At 39.5% G+C, this 21932-nt stretch overlaps 3 protein-coding genes across 10 annotated transcripts; all 3 read left to right on the top strand.

Moving 5' to 3' along the window:
• Nucleotides 1-958: 958 nt before the first annotated feature.
• Nucleotides 959-4533, top strand: LOC104228691 (small ribosomal subunit protein eS1). Its single transcript, XM_009781215.2, has 7 exons — nt 959-1076; nt 1180-1227; nt 1317-1422; nt 3417-3554; nt 3655-3840; nt 3934-4134; nt 4266-4533. The coding sequence occupies exons 1-7, from the start codon at nt 1066-1068 to the stop codon at nt 4359-4361; spliced, it is 786 nt and encodes a 261-aa protein (XP_009779517.1). The 5' UTR covers nt 959-1065; the 3' UTR covers nt 4362-4533.
• A 1846-nt stretch (nt 4534-6379) lies between these two features.
• Nucleotides 6380-10124, top strand: LOC104228690 (uncharacterized). 8 transcript variants are annotated; one of them, XM_009781210.2, is made up of 8 exons: nt 6382-6536; nt 6653-6755; nt 7558-7637; nt 7740-8069; nt 8206-8282; nt 9114-9144; nt 9223-9291; nt 9816-10124. In XM_009781210.2, the coding sequence occupies exons 1-8, from the start codon at nt 6462-6464 to the stop codon at nt 9915-9917; spliced, it is 867 nt and encodes a 288-aa protein (XP_009779512.1). In that variant the 5' UTR covers nt 6382-6461; the 3' UTR covers nt 9918-10124. The 8 variants fall into 8 exon arrangements, with proteins under 8 accessions (XP_009779510.1, XP_009779512.1, XP_009779513.1 ...); XM_009781211.2 differs by having other exon boundaries at nt 9543-10124; XM_009781209.2 differs by lacking the exon at nt 9816-10124 and adding an exon at nt 9543-9643 and having other exon boundaries at nt 9223-9413.
• Nucleotides 10125-11393: 1269 nt separating this feature from the next.
• Nucleotides 11394-14563, top strand: LOC104228688 (mitochondrial phosphate carrier protein 3, mitochondrial-like). Its single transcript, XM_009781207.2, has 6 exons — nt 11394-11830; nt 12501-12862; nt 12957-13000; nt 13323-13537; nt 13620-13744; nt 14253-14563. The coding sequence occupies exons 1-6, from the start codon at nt 11534-11536 to the stop codon at nt 14311-14313; spliced, it is 1104 nt and encodes a 367-aa protein (XP_009779509.1). The 5' UTR covers nt 11394-11533; the 3' UTR covers nt 14314-14563.
• The last annotated feature ends 7369 nt before the right edge of the window (nt 14564-21932 follow it).

Raw genomic sequence — 21932 nt, 5'->3', positions numbered from 1 at the left:
AGAGTAGGGAGAAATAGTGGTAAAGAAGAATAAAAATGATGAAGAAAGTGAGTCTTCAAAGAAAGAGAAGAATGGAAGTATGGTGGTGCCTCTGGTTTTCTTGTGAAAGAGAAAGACAATAGGAAAGAGAAACTGGTCAAGAGAAATTTAAGTATTTTATTTTTTAAAGAAAATTATTAACACGTGTCATAATGTTATTGGTGCGTGATATTCAACATTCTGAAAAATTGGTCAAGAAAAAAGTAGTGTGTACTAGACATAATTTTGAAAGGTTACGTGTGTAATATGATATCCGTCCTCAAAAAGTGTGTAGCAGGGATTTGGGGTATAGGTTGGGTGGCTACTTATGTATATTGCCTTAATAAAAAGGAGAAATTCAAAAATAACCAGATTTACAACTGGTCGTTCAAAAATAGCCTAGTTTCAAAAGTAATCGAAATTTAGCCACTTTTCGTGTAAAGATAAATCTGAGCGAAAATACTGTTCAAAACCCGAAAATACGCCAGTATATTATACTGGAGTTCCTGGATAAGTATGCTAGAACTCCAGCATAATATGATGGAGTTCCAATATAAGTACACTAGAACTTCAGCATAATATACTGGAGTTCCAGCAAGTATAATTGTCCAGTATAATATACTGGAGACTGGAGCATCGGTGCTCCAAACTCCAGTATATTATACTGGACTCAACAAAGTATACCGGTCCAGCATAATATGCTGAAGTTCATACACAGGTGCACCGAACTCCAGTATATTATGCTGGACCGGAATCTGTTGCAGCAAAATAGTGACTATTTTTCATTGACTTCGTAAATGCTGACTATTTTTGAATGACCAGTCCGAAAACTGGCTATACCGTGCTATTTTTACTTAATAAAAGTCGATGGGCATCCAATAACTTTCTGGCCCATTATTCTAGCCTATGGCTTATAACTAGGCCCAAAAAGTCCAGCAGCACTTGCTGAAAGAGAACTAGGGTTTTGCAGCATTATAGCCTCAGCTTCCCCTTCTCCCAAACCCCTCACTCCTCGTCCAAAAGCAGCTGCAACATCTCCCTCCCAAGATGGCTGTCGGGTATCTCTCGCCCACTCCACTTTTTCTAACTCTTATTTCATATTGCTGATTTACTTCTATCTTTCTGTTTTACTTTCGATTCTGATGTTACATTCTTGTGCAGCAAGAACAAGAGGATTTCAAAGGGAAAGAAAGGAGGAAAGAAGAAGGCGTAAGTTTTTATCCCTTTGATTATTTCTGTTTTAGTTTTTGGGTGTAAATGTAGACGTACTAAATTGGGTGTGGTGAAAATGTGGGCAGGGCGGATCCGTACGCAAAGAAGGACTGGTATGACATAAAGGCACCATCAGTATTTGATATCAAGAACGTTGGCAAGACCCTGGTCACTAGGACTCAGGGTACTAAGGTCTTATTCTCTTCCTCATTTTCTACTCCTTTTTTCTCTTATGTTATTCTGTTAAGCTTATGCCTGTTGCTTTTGGTTTTGGATTATTTTGGTTATCACTTATAGTAGTTCTGGACTAGTTCATCTCTCTACCCGTTTTAGGAGCTTTTTTTTTTAAATTTCTTTAGATGCATATGTGAGAATACTAGGAGAGATAACATTAAGAACGAAGATATAAAGGTGGGAGTAAGTACAATAGTTCGGGCACGTGAAGAGGAGGAGCAGATGCCCCAATGAGGAGGTACGAGGGGTTGACAATGATAGGTCTAAGTAGATGCAGAGGTAGACCAAGGAAGAATAGGGAGATGTGATTAGATAGGACACGAGGAGAGCATGGAGGTCGAGGTTTAGGGTAGAAAGTTAGTAGGTAGTCGAGCGATTTATCTCTTTTTTGTGGGAAAGCATGGATCTAGTTTACAGCATTTATCTGCTCCCTTTTTGCCTTATTGTTATTATTATTATTCTATTATTATCTTATTCTTCAATTTTATTACTATTGTTTCTTTTGCTTTGGTTATCTTTACTATTTTTGATGGCTATTTTTTTCTTCTTCAGTACTTTCATCTTAGTTTTTTCTTTACTCTTGTATTTTTCAAACCTGATTTGAAAATGCTTTTCTTGAATTGGGGCATATCGAAAATAACCTCTCTACTTCACACAAGGTAGCGGTGAGGTATGCGTACACCCCACCCTCTCTAGACCCCATTCGTGAGATCACATTGGGTATTTTTTTTGTAATTATGACGTACAAGGATGATTATATATCTAGGAATGTGATTAATTAATATAAAACAGACTTGAGTGGAGTTCTAGGCTGCAAACTGGTGTAATTTGGTTGTGAAATGTGGGCGATATCTACACCTTGACCTTCCAAATGTTGGGGACATATAAATGAAGTTGCTACACATTTAGATGTTTAGTGATTCTCTTCATAAAAGTCATAATGAACGTTTAAATAATTCTTTAGTCCCTTCCATCTATATGAGCTACATTTGTATAAAAGTAGAGGGTTGTTCCTAAAAAAATAATAAAGGAAGAGGGCTGTGGTCGGTTCATTATCAGCTAAAACTAGTCAATTTATGATGAGTCCTCTGTTGAATGTGTTAGGACGCAGTATTGGAAGGAAACAGTGTCCAAATCAGTGAGTCATTAAAGGTGCCTTAAGGCTCAGTCCATGAAGCTTAGCATAGGACACGGCGGGTTCTTCAGCTTGCATAAGGAGGCTGCATTATAGGCCCCTTAGAGCGTATATATCTTGAAGAGTGGCACATTAGACAAAATGTAGTTGAGAATTCTATGTATTGATTGTTAAGAAAGCATTATTAATGAGTATATAGGTGATTAGGAATGAGAAATTAGAAGTTTCAAAACAAGTCACTGAATATGTACTAGAAACCTAGAACTGTTTTTCTTTCATTCAGTGGAACTTTAGTATGGCTGTTAATCTTGATTAATATGAGTTTTTTACTTCATAAATTGCAGTAGTTTTTAATGCCTTTGTCAACATAATTGTTGTTTGTCTTTATACTATTATGCACCCCCACGTGTTAATTGCTCCTTATGCTTAAAGCGTCAAAAGACCATTGGCTTTGACCATTTTGAGGCTCCAAATGATGATATTGATGGTTTATATAATATACTCGCATGCCAACTATTTTGAAAATGAGGCATAAGCATAGTAGTAGTTTGCTATAGAACATAGATTTGTGGGATGCTAATTTTTCGTCCCTTCACCTTTGATTTGGTTAAACTGTATTTTAACTGTTCCAGGTAGTTTGTAGTCTAGATTGTTTGGATGACTTTTAACTCCTGAAACCCCCTCTTCATAAAGTATGTGTTTTGCCGATTATGGTCTGATCATTCTATGTTATGGTGGAACTTTTCATTTCATATATATATATGAATGCAAGTGCAGTTTCACTTAAACAAGTGCATTTATCCCCTTGTGCCTCCAGATTGCTTCGGAAGGACTAAAGCACAGAGTATTTGAAGTCAGTTTGGCTGATCTTCAGAAGGATGAGGATCAATCTTTCAGGAAGATCCGCTTGAGGGCAGAAGATGTGCAAGGGAAGAATGTCCTCACAAACTTCTGGGTAAGATGAGATCCGTTTTAGACGATCATTTCTTCATGACTGTAGAATAGCCTTTTTCTTTTATGGACTGAATTTTAACCTTGCTGTTGAGTAACTTCAGGGAATGGATTTCACAACAGACAAGTTGAGGTCTCTGGTAAAGAAGTGGCAGACATTGATTGAGGCTCATGTGGATGTCAAAACTACAGATAGCTACACTCTCAGGATGTTCTGCATTGCTTTTACAAAGAAACGTCCAAACCAGCAGAAGCGGACATGTTATGCTCAGAGCAGCCAGATCCGTCAGGTTTGTGGTACTTCTAGTTTAGGTCACTTATTTAATATTATCTCGCAAGTTCACTTTCAGTTACTTATTGACATGTTTGTCTTATTGTGTTAGATCCGTCGGAAAATGGTTGAGATCATGAGAAACCAAGCAAGTTCCTGTGACTTGAAGGAGTTGGTCGCAAAATTCATCCCTGAGTCAATTGGTAGAGAGATTGAGAAAGCGACTTCAAGCATCTTCCCACTGCAAAATGTTTATATTCGCAAAGTGAAGATCCTCAAGGCCCCAAAATTTGATATTGGCAAGCTGATGGAGGTAAGTTCCCTTTTGTTTTCTGTTTCCGTTCATGACATTGGCCGCCATGCGTGGATAGTTCAAAATTTACAATTAGATTATTCAAGTAACATCTTTTTTTTAACCTAACAATGAGACTCTTCTTTTTACAGGTTCATGGTGACTATTCAGAAGATGTTGGCGTGAAGTTGGATCGACCAGCTGATGAGACCGTTGCTGAGGCAGAACCTGAGATTCCTGGAGCTTAGACTTGTTTGATTTGGATTCTGTCTGAATATGGTGCTTGTCTTCTAAATTTATGAATTTGTTTTAGTTGAGGTGTCAAAGGCGCGGCCTAACAAAATATTGGATATCTTTCTTTGGTTACGTTTGATGTTAAACATTCATCAGAAATTAAGATATCGTTTTTATGCTAAGAAATCTTTGAATACTTTATTAGGACATAGATTCTTATGCATACTAGTGATATTGAAGCCTCATGATGGTTTTCTATCAAAACGGGCTCCGAGTCTTCAACAAGGCTGATAAAGGAACAACTATAGGCTATGATTTATTTGTGTTGCTGAGATTGTGAGGCTGCAGGAACTGCGATAACTGATGATAGGATTTGAGGGATTAGAGATTAATATGCAGGGTTACAAATGCTATTCCACCTAGTGAATACAAAACAAACGTTCTGCGAATGTTAATTTTTCAAATGGGCCCTGCAGCTTTGTGATGATAAGCTAGATTGAGAAAATTGGCTACAAGAGACAAGCAAACCCAAGAGCAGCAGAGAATAGCGAATAGTTGTTGCTTTTCTTTTCATTGCTCTTGGTTCAGCGTCTAGGAAAGGTTTCCTTATTTATGTTAACAAGATTTAGTAACACTCGTATCACTACAAGAATAGGGATTTTAAAGTAAATGCACCACTTGCAAGGATTCATTAACTTCTAAGGGTCGTTTGGTTGGAAAGAAGTTATTCTAGGATTAGTTATTCTATCTTTTAATGGGGATAAAAAAACATTACAATCCCGAGATTAATTATATTGCAATTTTCTATCATTTAGAATAAGCTCTTCTTAAATTTAATTTCGGAATTAATTATTCATTATCCCTCGTACCAAACTAGCCTCAGGGCTCCAAAGTGTCCCAAAGATTTATCACTCGCCCAAATCAATCTTATGCGAAGAATTTCGAATTACCTTCTCAGTCATCACAAAGCCATATTTCGGAAAGGGAATGATTATTTATCCAAAAAAGCCAACAACTATAGAATTCATGCATCAGCTGATCAAGATGAATTGATCAAATACATACGAGGGAGCATATCATAGGAGAGATGAGAAAAACATACATTTTAAAATGTTAATGAAACAAATATATTTAAAGCAACAACAACAATAACAACAGATCTTGTGTAATCCCACAAGTAGGGTCTGGAGAGGATAGTATGTATGCAGACCTTACCCCTACCTTCAAAAAGATAGATAGGTTGTTTCCGGTAGACCCTTGACTTATGAAAGAATTTAAAACGATATATAAACGATTGAAATCATTAGTAATAACAATGAAGGAATACATTTTATCATGTTAGTCAAAGTTAATTTAATTTGACGGAGCAAAAATTGACAAATATTTTGGAACATAATAGTTGTGATAGACCTATTAATCCAAGTGAATTCATTACTCTCCTTTTTATATTGTCCACCTTTATATTCTTCAAGGATAAAATTGGAAGCAATCTCACCATATCAATCCAAATAACCTCCCAACTGTAGAAGGAGTAGTGATCGTGAAGCTAATCAAGTAGTAGATGCATTGGTTAAATGGAGCATCGTTCATGGGAATTCTATCTTTTATAACTGGAAAGATCTTCCCAATCAAGCTACAAGCCCATATATGATGGACAAGATACAATTATACAAATGGCTACATTTAGTCACAAGGGAAGAAGGAACTCTGTTACTGAATCTATGTAATTTTCTGCATAAGCACTTTTTGAGAACTCCTTTCATACATAGTTAGACTTCCTTACATAATATTGGTAAGAAAGCTACTCTATCCTTGTATTTGTTCTATTAGCAGTTATAAGTATGGTCTTTTGGATGTAATGAACAAAGGTCAGGTGAAGTCCCCCTATGTTATGTGCTCTTTTTGCTGGGATTAATATAAAAGGAAGGCGCGACCTAAAGTCGTAAAATTTTATTAAAAAAATTTGTTGTCTTTCAAACTTTAAGGGCCTATTCAGAATTTTCAAGAACTATGGGGTGCAGGCTGAGGCAGTGATGCCACTTACTAAAATCGTGGGTACAAAAAATGTATAACTTTCCAAGAAGAGGCTTCAGAGGATCCTCTTGCACGCAGCAATGGAAGCTGAGAAGAGGGTTGCGTCCAGCAAGAAAGCCGAAAATAACAGAGACAAGAAGATGACGAGAAAAGAGGTAACTTGGATCAACGTCTGCCCATTTTTCCCAAACACATCAATTTTTGAAAACCTAAAAAATACAAAGCAGTTTATTAACAGTTCAACATACTCTTTTTTGTTTTATGAAGGCAGATACTGGAAAAGAAGAAGAAAGTGCAAGAGATAATCAAAGCTGCTCTTTCTGAGAAAGACCCTCTTTCTTCCTTTCCATCTTTTCACCATTACAGCACAAAGGGTTCGCATTTTTTATTTTATTTTAGTTATATCTATTGATACTGTACTATTTTGGAAAATTGAGAATGTCATAATTCCCAATTAAATGCTTTCTCTTTTTTCTTTTTCTTTTTTTTTGGAGGGGGGGGGGGAGGAGGAGGAGGAGGAGGGAGGGAGCTTACCGTTGCACCAATGTAGTCAATCTTTTACATAAAATTTTACCCCATCAACTAATGATGCTTAAGTGAGTATGTATTTGCAAATGATACTAATCTAAGAAACATAATTTTTTAAAAATGTTTTTGAACTTATATTTGCACTCTATGCATATAGTATCATCAAATATGATCAAAATTTTGTGAAAATAATGAATTTCATGTATTAAATAGTTTTTTTTTTAAATTCATAATTCTTGATCAAGGAGAATATTAACATAAACTAACCTAAGTCAATGCTTATATTACAACTATATTAATTTTAGCTTGATGTAAACACGAGGTGCGAGTAAGTCTTTTTTCAGGTTGGGGTATGTGTTTTTCTGATTTGTAGCGAAGTGAAGGTAGTGAAAATCTCATCTTTCTGAAAGAGGACAACAAGAGCCCTCTTTTACCCTTTTCGAGAATTAAGTTATCCTTCTTTGCATAAGGGAATAAATTTAGTCATTAGGTGATAGCTTATGATCTTTCTCTAGCTATACAGTTTCTGACATATTTTTGTGCATATTTTCATTGGCCAGGAAAACTATTTAACCATAGTCTGTTATAGTTGTTTACTGTTATACTCTAGTCAATTTTCATATGTATAATGTATGATTTGATCACTAGATTTGTCTGTGTACTTGGACTCTGGACGCGGAGATTACCTCTCTTCTTCAGTAAAGCAGTATATTCAATACCTCCTCAAGGTATCAAAATTGGCTATCTTATTATATTCGAGTTTGGCTACAACAACAAATCCATGATGATAGGGATATTTCCTCTTTTCTGAAGGTATATGCCTTTTACAGGTGAATATGGAGGTGGCATATGGAACAGAATGGCCTAAAGAAGAGAAAGTAAAGCGCAGGGAGATGGTTTCTTCTGAAGCTCGTTATATATTTGTCTATGAAACCGTAAATGCGGATGCCAACATTATGTTCAAATTATCAAAGAAAGGAAGGAGTAATGCAGACGGTACGGATGATAAGGGTCATCTTGTGGCTTTTGTACATTATCGGTTCACCATCGAGGAAGAAATTCCTGTTCTTTATGTGTATGAATTACAGCTTGAGCAACGTGTTCAGGGGAAGGGGTTGGGAAAGTTCTTAATGCTGCTAATTGAGCTGATTGCTCAGAAGGTGATAGACTAATCTTTCCTCATTCTAGTCACAGCACTGCTGAAAATTTCTGTAGTATGTTTCTTCCCTCATGGAGATACTTGTCTTGCAGTAGAGTGGACATGTTCAAGTGCTAACGAAAGCTATCACTTTGCAGAGCAAAATGAGTGCCTTGGTGCTAACTGTCCAGAAGGCAAACATGACGGCAATACACTTTTATAGGAATAAGCTAAGGTGATGTATTAATATGTTAGATTAGCATTTTATTTCCATTTAGCAGATGCCATTTACATGATGATGGTATTGAAATATCAATATGTGAAGCAAAAAAAAGGGAAGCCCGGTGCACTAAGCTCCCGCTATGCGCGGGGTCCGGGGAATGGCCGGACCACAAGTATCTATCGTACGCAGCCTTACCCTACATTTCTGCAAGAGGCTGTTTCCACGGCTCGAACCCATGATCTCCTGGTCACACGGCATCAACTTTATCAGTTATCAGTTTCAATATGTGAAGCAACAAAATTATAATAACCTTAGGTAGCTACACTTTGAGTATAAGTAAAGCATACTTTTTTACTTTTATAGAAAACTAGACTATTCGTCCTCTTTCTTTATGCTGTACCAATAATCAAATTCACTAACTGTCATCTGGAATCAATAAGTATCATTAAGTGGTTCCATATGTAAGATTCGCCAAAGATATATCCTCTGTAATTGAAGTAAGCTTGTCATATCTTGGCATAAGATGTTGGATAGCATGCTAAAGGGGAAGATGCTAACAGAAAAATTGTTGAAGTTTCAGGAGATTTCTGTGTCTGACTCTTGCTTTTTGGAATGAACATATAAAAATACAACAAAATATTTTATGGTTAACTATTCCAAACTGATGTATTGGACATGCTTGTATGTGTTTTGGATGACTCAACAAGTCAAATATACCAATGGCCTGTTACATAATCTGTTCCAGTTAGTCTTCCTCTCATTATTAGATAACAGATGCTTATCTCTAACCTGAAATATACCAATGGCCTGTTACCATAACTCGTGTATGTCAATATTCTGCAGGTACCTGATATCTACCATGTCACCTTCACAGGTAGATCGACTGTCTGCGATAATTCAGTTTTCATCACAATTTGCTTAAGCTTTTCATTCTTCTTGTTTGGTACTGCAGATGGGATTACAGTCAAATTATGAGATTCTTTGCAAGTCATTTGATTCTGAAACTAAAGCTGTACTAGAGGTGTGCAATCCCTTTTCCCTTGTATTAAATATCAAACCAAAGAGGACTCAAATAAGATTTGACATCTCACATGCACTCAAAATTCTCCCAAGAATTCATGCATCCGATTACTGTATCAACTGGTAATGCTTAAATTCTATTGTAGGAGTATTATGCCAAAATTTTCTAAACTGTTGCTGCTTCATTCAATCAGTTACTAGGCACTCTTGTGGATTAAATCTGAATACATGTAAAACTACTGAATGCTGCAGATGAAGTTTCTCACATGGAACAAACTACAGTCTATGTTATGGTCAAGGTTCCAGTTCTGTAATTTCTTTTCGGTTCAATGATCGAAAATTTTCTTTTTCTCTCTTGGTGATGTTGTTTTGTCATATGTATGGCCACTGGTGCATTTCCATGAAATGCACAGTGTTCTCCTAGTGGGTAGATGAGGTGCACAATCATTTAGGATTATAGGCGCATTCTCCTGACAAATTATCTTTTTCTTTTCTCTAAAATATCTGTCCATTGAAGGAGTGAAGATAACTGCGTACAAGGTGATTCAAAATCCGTCCTGCAAAGCATCTTACAAAGTTCTAGCATGTCAGCTTGACGATAATGAAACCTGTGAAGAGGTAGCATAATGTGAATTATGTAATAGAAATTGCAAAGAGTATGGTTGCTGAAGTAGCATTATGTTCTAGTAGATGTTAATTGATTATTAGGCCTTAAGCATTTTCAGTAAATTATTCGGTGTATTTGCCGAACATAACAAGTTGTATTATTTATTCTCCATCAGGACCATCACTGTCTTTATGTTCTTTATATATATGCTTGCCTTTTGCAGTTTCCATGCATTGTGATACTTTACTTTAAAGCTTTTCCAGTATAGTCCACATCTGGGGCCAAATAGAGCATCGAGCATAAAAGCCTCTATTGAATCTTGTTCATTGAGTGATAAAACTGAACTGTTGATTTCTATAACAGGTTCGCCGCACTTGAAAGAGCGAACATGTATACCAACAAATATGTCACAGTACCTAAGACATAAATTATTCGGTGTAGTTACTTGGTCTTCCGTGTAATCTTCCTTATTAACAAGGACGACTATTCATAGGAAAGGAGCTCCCAGCTCGCAGCTCGTTGAACCTTGTCGCAGAGTTTTTCCATCCATAATTTTTGCAGCGTGCTTCTGTCAAAAGTATCGCAAAGCATTTTCTTTGGTATTCTGCCGATGCCAATCCCCCGTGCAAGGTGCCCGTAGTTGAGAATGGCTAGTGGTAATAGTATGATAAATACTTATCTACAATTGGTATTTACACGAAATCCGTTAAGTGATTTGTATTCTTACGTGACTGATGGTTGAGATCCTATCCTCACTCGTTAATTGAGCAAAACATATGGAGTAATAACAAAGAGATATCCAGAGGAGTAGAGGCCGTAGTTCGAATCGTAATATCAAAATTCAATTATCAGCGGCTCCATTGACAAATGCAGATGTAAAGTAAAACTAGCTAGTGTAGATGCACCCACTATCTCCGACTCAAGTTGTATATATATAGTTAGAGATGGCTCGCGCCGAATTTATTGTCACAAAGAAGTAGCCCATGCGATAGTGCGCATTCACTGGACTGAATTCTTTGATTTGCCTGTGCTAATTGAAGTTTTTCTACTAACTAGATTTTAATATATATAGACAGATAGTATGAAAACATGCTTTATTTTCAAGATTACAAATTTCAGCTTTTATGGAGGGTTACATGTAGATAATAACTTTGAGTGACTTGATATTAATAAATACTTTATCATTGTATATAAGTTAAACTCTAAGTATTAACTATATATAAAAAAAATATTTAAGGGAGAAAAGGTCAACCGCATCAGTATAATTCAACGCATACCAAGAGGCAGGGGCATGCAAAAAAAAAAAAAAAAATCAAATGAAAGGAGAGCCACGGGTATAATGAAAGGAGAGCCACGGGTAAAATCAACGCATACCAGTATAATTGTTTTCATAAAATAAGTAGGAGCCAAATATGGTCCAAAAGCCACGCTAAAGGAAAAGTAATTAAGGACAGCCCTTGAATTGTTTGATTCTCCTTCCTTGTAGGAAACTTAATTAACGGTCCTTGTTTTCCTCCTCCACCTTCAAAAACATCTTTCTCTCATACCAATTTCCTTCCTCTTGATCTCCATTTCCATTATTTACTCAACACATACACACCAAGTGTGTTGAACTTCTCTATCTTACCTTACTACAATGGCCTACACACATAACTCTTCCCGGAAACCTTTGATCCCCACTTTTCTTTATGGCACGGCTTCTTCTTCTTCTTCACCATTCTCTGTATACAGAAATGTGATAACTGAGTTGGATACATCATCATCAGCGATGGCGAAGAAGCCTTTTGTGGTTCCGGCACCAAAGGAGTCTTCAGGTAAGATAGAGATGTTCTCACCTGGTTATTACGCTGCTTGTACTTTTGGAGGTGTTATGAGCTGTGGTCTCACCCACATGGCCGTCACCCCCCTCGATCTTGTCAAGTGCAACATGCAGGTACTTTTCTCTACCCTATCATATGACCATTTCCTTTACTTAGATGTAGAATCTGAATGAGTGCAATCTTGACATACCTATACACTTTAAGTTGTATATGATTCTTGAAGAACTATCTAAGAACGTGAAGAATATTAAATTATCAATTTTTGATTAAATTGCTGATTGTTAATTTGAATTACCGGATGACACTTGATTATGTAGATGGTCTGAGGTGAATCTAGAACGGGTTTTATATATGTGTGTGCGCGCTCAGAGGTGGATCCAACATTTAAATCCTATGGGTTCAACTTTCAAGGTTTTTAGCATTGAAACCCTTATATTTTTAAAGTAATAGGTTCCTATCTACTATTTTTGCAATTTTGATGAATTTTTACTCCACACCGAAAGTTATGTTTGAACCCGTAGGTTCAATACTACATTCGCACCTGTGTGTGCTTGCACAAAAAAGTTTTAAAAATGTATAATATGGTATATGAACCCACAAAATTTAAATTGTAGATTTGCCTATGTGGACAACGGTAAATGTCGCAGCACAAATCTGGTGTATTTTCCTTATATTAATATAAGAGTACTGTTTTACACCATTCTGTAAATTCCTTTGTAACAGTTTATGTTGCTTTTTCTTTTTGGTTACTAATGTACTTACTATTGTTGTTTGAATTACTAGATTGATCCTGCAAAGTACAAGAGCATTTCCTCTGGTTTTGGTGTTCTGCTCAAAGAGCAGGGTGTTAGAGGCTTCTTTCGGGGTTGGGTTCCTACCCTGATTGGTTACAGTGCTCAGGGAGCTTGCAAATATGGATTCTATGAATATTTCAAGAAGTATTACTCAGATCTTGCCGGCCCAGAGAATGCTGTCAAGTACAAGACTTTGATATACCTTGCTGGTTCTGCATCTGCTGAGGTTATTGCTGATGTTGCTCTCTGCCCTTTCGAGGCTGTCAAAGTGCGCGTCCAAACTCAGCCTGGTTTTGCCCGAGGCTTGTCTGATGGGCTTCCTAAATTTGTTAAGGCTGAAGGAGCTGCAGGGTAATGCCTGTTATGTCGATGAATTCATTGTTGTGTTACTGCATGTATTGCATATTGCTAATGGAAATTTGGCTGTTGAATTTTATGTATACAGGTTATACAAGGGGCTTACTCCTCTCTGGGGACGACAGATACCATGTTAGTTTACGTATCTTTTCTTCTCCAATTTATTTGGAAGAACTCAAGCTTTATACACACACACACACTCAAAGCCGAATCAACCACTACATAATTTGAGTTCTACTGATTCACTCTTTCTTTCCCCTTTCGCTGTTTGTGAACATTTTATTGAGCTATTTTAAGTTCATATCTTGCATAGTATGTTCAGACATACCAACTTTAGCGATCACGCTCTGTGATACACCAAGTGAATAAGAACAATTACTGCTATCCTGTTTCTATCGCAATTATATAATCTTTGCCTAGACATTCTACCTCACATGGAATTCCATGTGTACAGACACGATGATGAAGTTTGCATCATTTGAAACCATTGTGGAACAACTGTACAAACATGTCATCCCAACACCAAAAGAGCAGTGCAGTAAATCTACGCAGCTTGGTGTGAGCTTTGCTGGTGGATATTTAGCTGGTATTCTTTGTGCTATTGTGTCACACCCTGCTGATAACCTCGTTTCTTTCCTCAACAATGCTAAGGGGGCAACTGTCGGCGATGTGAGTAGACACAGATTAATTGGTTGCATCCTTTAAAATTATTTGTTCACATTTAACTAGATTATATTGTGCATTTTTGCAGGCTGTGAACAAGCTAGGCGTAATGGGTCTTTGTACTCGCGGTCTTCCTCTTCGTATAGTCATGATTGGTACACTCACTGGAGCACAATGGGGCATCTATGACTCTTTCAAAGTTTTTGTTGGCCTGTGAGTTTCTCCTTCTTTTCTTTTCTTTTCAGTTGTCTAATATTACGTTTGTTTGATATGACGAAAGTCAAAGAAAATGACGTTCCCCATTTATGGGCAGAAGTCATTTCCTCATGACTATCTTAATTTTTAGCTTTATATTACTTGCTTCAACTAGCACTAAACCAATATCACTAATCTTTAGTACTCAAGAATTTCATCAAAGTACTCCCGCATTTGCTAATAACATCTAATATATATTCCTTTTTTTTTTTGTTTCAAATTATATTTTTATTCACCAACCAAACTTTTGAAAACATTTTTTATGAAAATATTTTTCATGGGCAATCACTTTCGTCATACCAAACACACGTCATGTTTTCTCAAAATCATCCGCCGCACTCCTCCAACTTCTGTATTTCCTAGCTTATTCCTTTCTAATATGACTACCATAATCAGATAAAAGAATATCTTATGACTAATTATAGTTAATTTCTTGAAATGATGTTTACACCCATTGCTCTTGCAGGCCAACGACCGGTGGTGCAGCTCCATCTGCCCCCGCCAAGCGAAGAGGAAAATGTGAATAATTTATGATGAAAATTCTTCTCCAGTACTCAATATCTCTTTCATTTACTGGCAGAGGGAAAATGGAAATATTTTTCCATCTTAAAGTTTGTTTGAACAGTGTAGGAAATTTTGTGCATTAATTCAAGCTTTGCAGTAAGATCTAATATTTTGTTGGGAGGATGAATTATCCTCGAGATGGTTGGTTACTGAAGAAGCATTTTGTAATGATGATTTTTGATTTTACAATAATATGTTAATTCCTTGTTTTCACGTGATAATTATTTTATTTATCTCTTGAAAATCTGAGCGTAATTCGTAAAAATGCTAAACTTCTGATTGTTTGACCAAAAAGTGTTGAACCTTATGATTAAATCAATTAATAATGAAAAAAGGGGTGAATCTTAGTTAAAAATAATAAAATCTAGATTATATATTAAATGATGTAGGCAAGATGAAAGATGTTTAGCTAATATGTTGAGCCGATTAGGTGCTCATGAATGCTACAATATAAATGTGCAATGAATATAGATAAATATGGCTAACGTAATATAAGAAAGTTATTACTCAATTATTGTGATCTTTTGGGAAGCCACTTCCCCTGGCAATAGTGTAGAAAAGAAGGAGGTATCAGATGCTTGAGGATTTCTCGGATCTTGTCAGTATAGAACAATAATGTATGCTTTGAGTTATGTAATCAAGAATCAGGCCACTCTTGCACATTTATGCAATCAAGAATCAGGCCACTCTTGTATATTCTTTCAGATAAATCTTTTACAAAGTGTTCTTTTGTCTCTTTTTCCGGATCCCCCCTTTCTTTACTAACTCTTCCTATTTATAAGGGACAATCTCCCAAGAAACCCTAAAAAGTACAACATAAAGAATATTCGAAAAGTATATTCTTACTGTCTCCTACTAGGTTTACACTACCGTTGACATCTTATCTCGACTGACCGCTCTTGGTCGTCGTCCTTCATCACGACGACCATCAGACGTTGCGTCACGATAACCTCCGTATTTGCCACATACGTGTGTTCGGTCCTCTAAGGCCTGTTAGAGATCTCTTCAACCTGCTCATGGCTAGATCGATCGGTTTCGGGTCAAATAGGAAGAACTAGAAGATTCCACCTCCTTCCCTTGTGCTTTTATACACATGGAAGTACCTTTTCTTATCAATTCGCCTTCATAAAAAATATAGTAAAATTTGGTGACTACTATTTTAGTGTTCACCCTCTCATCCCAAACTTACCCTTTTTCCACGGAAGCCCTTCCCTCACTTTATTGTTCTTCATGAGTGGGAAGAAAACAAAATCTTTCTTATCCAATACCAATCCGGGAATACTAGGCTAAGCATGTATCCTAGCCACTTCACTCGTCAAAAACAGGCGTTCCTCGTCCTATTCGGTAGCTGTCGTAGTTGCCAAATTTGGACCCATACAGTTAGTCCCTCTGCTTGTTGAGGTCGTGGCCATATACATCCTCGATAAGCGGACATCACCTTTACCCACAGAGAAATTTGGCTGTTGAATTACACCGGTTTGACCAGGAAAGAATGAGTGGTGCGTTCCACGGTATCCTGGATGGCGTAGCTTATCGGGAAATGATGTCACTCCCACGTGCGTCATCATTAGGCGTCTTCCCGAGGGAGAGACTGATTGCTTGTCGCTTTGGTTTTGGTGCCATTGGTAGACCTCCGTTTCGATTCTAGCACCACCCAACACTATAAATAGGTGAAGGTTTTATTTTTTCAAGAACTTTTAGCCATTTTCTTTCTTGTGTATGTATTGTCTTTTTTGGTCATCTCTTCTTGGGTCTTCAACTCTATTTTCATGATTCTTCTTCTCATCTTTTCTGTTCATTCTTTATTTTGTGTTTTACCGTCATACCTTCTGCCATCAAGATGCCCAGAATGCATCGGTCACACGAAGAAATTTATGACGCCACCCGTTATTCATGGTACCTCCTTCCGTTGGTGAGGATATGGCAGTGGAGGAGGGGGGCAACTTTCCCACCATGGAGGAGATACTCCCGAGAAACCCTATGTCCCGGAATGATTTTCACAAAGAACCTGCCTCTTCCCCCGTCCCGATGGTTTCTGAGACTGAGCATGCTCATATGACCTTTGGTCTACGTACAACATTCCTCCCCATGTTGAGATGGTTCCGGTTGGGAGGGATCTCGTGGATGTCCATTGACTGGGATATTGTGCTTTTTACGTATATCCTTTTGTAATTGGCCATACCCTCCCTCTCCTTCCGTTGGCGGAGGAATTCTGTCGGTTCTACGAGGTCTGCCCGATGCAACTATCTCCGTATACGTATAATTTTTCTAGTACTAACGAAGTATGCAGAGTTGGCGGGGCGTGAAATTGGCCTTCATCACTTTTTACATTTGTTTTCCTCGAGTTTTCATAGAGGCACTATGATACACTTGAGGCATCATGGGACTAGGAGCTGGTGGTCAGAACGGACGACCGAGAAAGTCGTAAATTTTGGCATAAATACTTCTTCATTAGAACCGAGCACCTGGTGTCGGACCCAACTGGATTCCCAAAGCGGTGGAATTGTAACCGTAGGTGCTAGTACTCGTTGTTTACTTTCGTTCTTTCCAATTTTGTACTTATTTGTAACTTTCCCGTATAGCTATGGGGCGTACACCCCATCCCATTATCGGTATTGAAGACTGGGTAGCTCGCATACTTCCTTATATGGAGAGGACTCGAGATTGGCCTGCTTTCCTTAAACGCTTTGGATCGAAAATTCCATCCGGTATGTGTTCCTTTTGCTTTTAACCTTTGGCTATTGGCTGTCGTTTATTGATACGACCTCTTCATGATGATAGGTCGTAAGTCTTCCAAGAAGAAGGCTCCAGTCCCGGCATTTTGCCAGGCCATCGCGTCAGCAAGGATGCAGTTTTCCCTAGCCGAGTCTGTCCGAGGAGGCCGTGCTCAATCCGTACCGGCTAGAGACTCTTCTTGTGACGTCGTTGTACGGGAAGAGATCTCCTCTCGACCCATCTATCACCTCATGGATGATTCCTCTAACGAGGATGAATCACCGTCGAGGAAGAGGAGGAAGGTAGAGCTTGGGAAGGCCGTCGCCTCTAATACTGGAAATAACAGAACTGATGCTGCGGGGCGGCGTCTTTGCCTAGGTCAGGCACAAGTGCAGTTCTTATGGCGGATGCTATTTTGGCAGGGAGGTCCCCCGCGACCGAAGGAATATATCGGGGTGGGGGGGGGATCTGTACAATTTGCTGAGTGTGATGCATCGTCTGCCGTCGGAGGAGTGGCATATTTGGAGTGGCATACTCACGTAGAGGTGAGGACGGAAGGTCCTGATCGACACATAGTCATCCCTGTGGACTATGATTTGTTGGCGAATTGCGAACAGGAAGCACCGACGTTTGCCCCTTTATGTGCTGCTTCCGAGAGCACGATGCTTAATGCAATGAGTGATGTAGACCTGTCGCGGAGCATTTCTGGCATGGCTCTACAGGTAAGCGTTTATCTCTTCTCTTTGTTTCTGGGTTCATTTTCTATACTTAACCCCTTCCTTGTTTTGTATTTGCTTTGCATAGTAGACCCTCATCATAGACGCTGAGCGCAATCGGAGGGATAGGCAGAGGACGACCGTTTTTGGGAGAGTGGCCTCTAAATATAAGAAATACCATACCAAACATCGTGCATTGGCCAACCTCTTCACTTAGGACAATGATTTTGAGCTATTCCATGACGGACTCAAGCAGAAGAAGAAACAGTTGGCGTAGAAAATCGAAGAGCTGAAGGAGCGGGATGATGACCTGATGAAGGCCATTGCCCGATGCAGTGAACTTGAGGCGGCTCTTAAGGCCAAAGAAGATGAACGCGATGAGTAAGGGGGTGATGGCTGAGAACACCGATCTTCAAGTGCAGAATACTGCCTTAACGACTGAGCCTGATAGGAAGGCGGCGGAGGCTGTCGACCTTAGGGGTGAGCTGAACGCTAAGGCTGATGGATTGACCCATGCTGAATGGGATAGGGCGACTGCCATCTCAAAGGTAGTGGCTTTAGAAGACGCCACTCATGTTTGTAGATCAGAGCGGGACAAGGAGGCGGAGGCATCTGCGCTTGAGACAGCAAGGTTTGAGGGACGTATCCGAGATATGGAGGCGAAGTTGTCCATGTTAAACGATCAAGTTGTTGCTTTGAAAGCGGAGGATGTGTGATGGCAGTCACAACCCTCTACCTCTCATGCATCGGTCGACCCTGTCGTGCCACGAGATTTATATGAGATGTGGGTTCATGCCGAAGCTCAACTTGACATGTATAAGTCTCTTCGTGCCGACGAGAAAGTGTCTAAGGCAGAATTTCGAGATGTGCGTATTAAAGCACGTGCCACTCGTGAGGGTGTAGTTAAGACCCCAGCACGCCCGGCGAAGACGATGTTGACTATGATGATGCAGACAAGCTTGCCTCTGATTCTTGGTACAATGAGGAGTATGCCACGGGGGATGATGTGGCGTAGGACTTGGTTGCATTTATTTTTGTTTTGCTATTTTGTGGGGGCATCCTTGAGCCCTTTGTAAAAAACTTTTGTAATATATCAGCTGTAATGGAGCAGTTACTTTTTGTTGTGTACCTCTGAAATGTTTTCTCGTTGTGTGTTTTCTTGTTGCGGTGGGCCCCTGGACTGCCCAGCATGGTGTGATATTTTATTGTAATCCGGGCGACGCCAGATGTCAAGTAATCTGTGTGACGTCGACTATTAAATGATTTGAGCAAGGTCGAGCTCTTTTCTTTGGCGACGACCTTAGCCGTAGGGGTGTTATTTCGAGCTGGTCGAAATGTTAACCCGTTGTGGTTCGAACGAGGTCGAACTCTTCTTTTTGGCGATGGCCCTTGGCCATAGGGGTGTTATTTTGGGCTGGTCAAAATGTTAACCCCTTATGGTTCGAACGAGGTCGAACTCTTTTCTTTGGCGACGGCCTTAGTCGTAGGGGTATTATTTCGAGCTAATGTCGAAATGTTAACCCATCGAGGTTCGAGCGAGGTCAAACTCTTTTCTTTGGTGACGGCCTTAGCCGTAGGGGTGTTATTTCGAGTTGGTCGAAATGTTAACCCGTTGTAGTTCGAACGAGGTCGAACTCTTCTTTTTGGTGATGGCCCTTGGCCGCAAGGGTGTTATTTCGAGTCGGTCAAAATATTAACCCGTTGTGGTTCGAACGAGGTCGAACTCTTCTTTTGGCGATGGCCCTTGGCCGTAGGGGTGTTATTTTGAGCTGGTCAAAATGTTAACCCGTTGTGGTTTGAATGAGGTCGAACTGTTCTTTTTGGCAATGACCCCTGGCCGTAGGGGTGTTATTTCATGCTGGTCAAAATGTTAACCTGTTGTGGTTCGAACGAGGTCAAACTCTTCTTTTTGGCGATGGCCCTTGGCCGTACGGGTGTTATTTCGAGCTGGTCGAAATGTTAATCCATCGTGGTTTGAACGAGGTTGAACTCTTTTTTTTGGCGATAGCCCTTGACCATAGAGGTGTTATTTTGATCTGGTCGAAATGTTAACCCATTGTGGTTCGAACGAGGTCGAACTCTTCTTTTTAGTGATGGCCTTTGGCCGTAGGGGTGTTATTTCGAGCTGGTCAAAATGTTAACCCGTTGTGGTTCGAATGAGTTTAACTCTTCTTTTTGGTGATGACCCTTGGCCGTAGGGGTGTTATTTCGATCTGGTCGAAATGTTAACCCATTGTGGTTCGAACGAGGTTGAACTCTTCTTTTTGAACGGAGATCGATGGATAGTGAAATGTTGAGTAAAATGTTGCTTTATTTCATTTATTGGAGTATTGTATATGTCAGTTTCATACACATTGGAGAAGTTTCCTTGTATCTGGTCCCTTCATCGTTCGGCCTGGAGATATCATCGGCAGGAGGGGCGATGAATTATACTTTGAACTTCGAGACGTCCCCCTCGTCGCCTCGTTAAAAACCTCTCAGGGAAAACCCAATTAGGAAAAAACCCGGGTGAAGAAAAAATAGTACGACTCGGGCGACGTCCTTTTTCAGAAGTGCAAGTATTTGAGGTGGGCGACATTCCACTTATTGTATAGCAGTTTTCCCAGCATTGTTTCTAGTTGGAATGCCCCTTTGCTTGCCGCCGCTGTAATTTTATATGGCCTGCCCTAGTTGGTTCCTAATTTTCCTTATTTTGGATCTTTGGTCGCTTGTGTTTTGGCCTTGAGAACGTAGTCTCCGACTTTGAGCGGACGTATGTTGGCTTTCTTGTTGTAGTACCTTTCCGCTTGTTGTTTTTGGGCTACAATCCTTACATGAGCCATATCTCTCCGTTACTCTACCATCCTTACATGAGCCATATAAGTCCTGTAGACTAATGAATATGGCGTTTCGCCTGTGCTGGTTTTTGGTGTGGTGCAATAGGCCCATAATACCTCCGGTAGAAATTCCGGCCACAACCCTTTGGCGTCCTCGAGTTTCTTCTTTAGTATATTCAGTATTATTTTGTTGGAGGATTTTGCCTAACCATTGCTAGCTGGATGATGTGGCGTGGAGAGTATTCGCTTGATGGACCATTTGTCAAAGAACTCGGTCATCTTTTTTCCGACGAACTGAGGTCCATTGTCGTAGCTGATTTCTTTGGGGATGCCAAAATGACATATGATATTTTTCCACATGAAGGTGATGACTTCCTGTTCGCGTATTTGGGCGACCGCACCTGCTTCCACCCATTTGGAAAAGTAGTCAGTTAAAACTAAAAGGAAGCGTGTCTTACCTCGACCCGTCGAGAGGGGTCCGACGATGTCCATTCCCCATTTGATGAACGGACATGGCGAAGTGATGGAGTGAGGAGTTTTCCTGCTTAGTGTATCATCGGTGCGTACTTTTGACATTATTCACGCTTCTTGACGTAATCCACTGCTTCCTTTTTCATAGTGGGCCAGTAGTATCCTGCTCGAATGAGGCATGTAACGAGGGCCCAGTTGCCTATATGGGCACCGCAGTGACCTTCGTGTACTTCTTCGAGCACACACCTTGTTTTATTTGGTCCTAGGCATTTAGCCAAAGGGCTGCCAAACGTCCTTTTGTAAAGATCGTTGTTTATGAGGCTGTACCTGACTGCATGTATTCGAAGCTTTTTGGCTTCCTTTTTGTCTTGTGGGAGTGTTCCTTCCTGCAAATATGTCATGATACGGTTGTGCCAATCCCAAGTTAAATTTATAGAATGTACCTCTACTTGGTCTATTGACGAGTGGATGAGGGTGACCACGTTCTCCTTGTTGACATTTTTGGTTGTTGCTGCTTGTTTGGCGAGGACATCTACTTCGATGTTTTGTGCCCGCGGTATCTGATCGAGTCGACATTCATCGAATTTTGGCAGTAGCTTATGTATTTCTGCGCAGTATTTCTATACCTTTTGTTCCTTGATTTGGAAAGTGCTAGTAACTTGATTGACGACGAGTTGTGAGTCGCACTTGAGGACGACTCGTCGTGCACCATATTTGAGGACCAGTTTCAATCCTGCAATTATGGCCTCATACTCGGCCTCATTGTTAGTCATATAGGGGCACCGTATGGACTGACGAATTACTTCACCTGTAGGACTTCAAGCATGAGTCCCAGTCCAGATCCCGACGCTTTAGATACGCCGT

The sequence above is a fragment of the Nicotiana sylvestris genome, chromosome 6 (assembly GCF_000393655.2).
Source record: "Nicotiana sylvestris chromosome 6, ASM39365v2, whole genome shotgun sequence".
In the NCBI taxonomy this organism is placed as follows: domain Eukaryota; kingdom Viridiplantae; phylum Streptophyta; class Magnoliopsida; order Solanales; family Solanaceae; genus Nicotiana; species Nicotiana sylvestris.
This window is presented reverse-complemented; position numbering and strand designations above follow the sequence as displayed.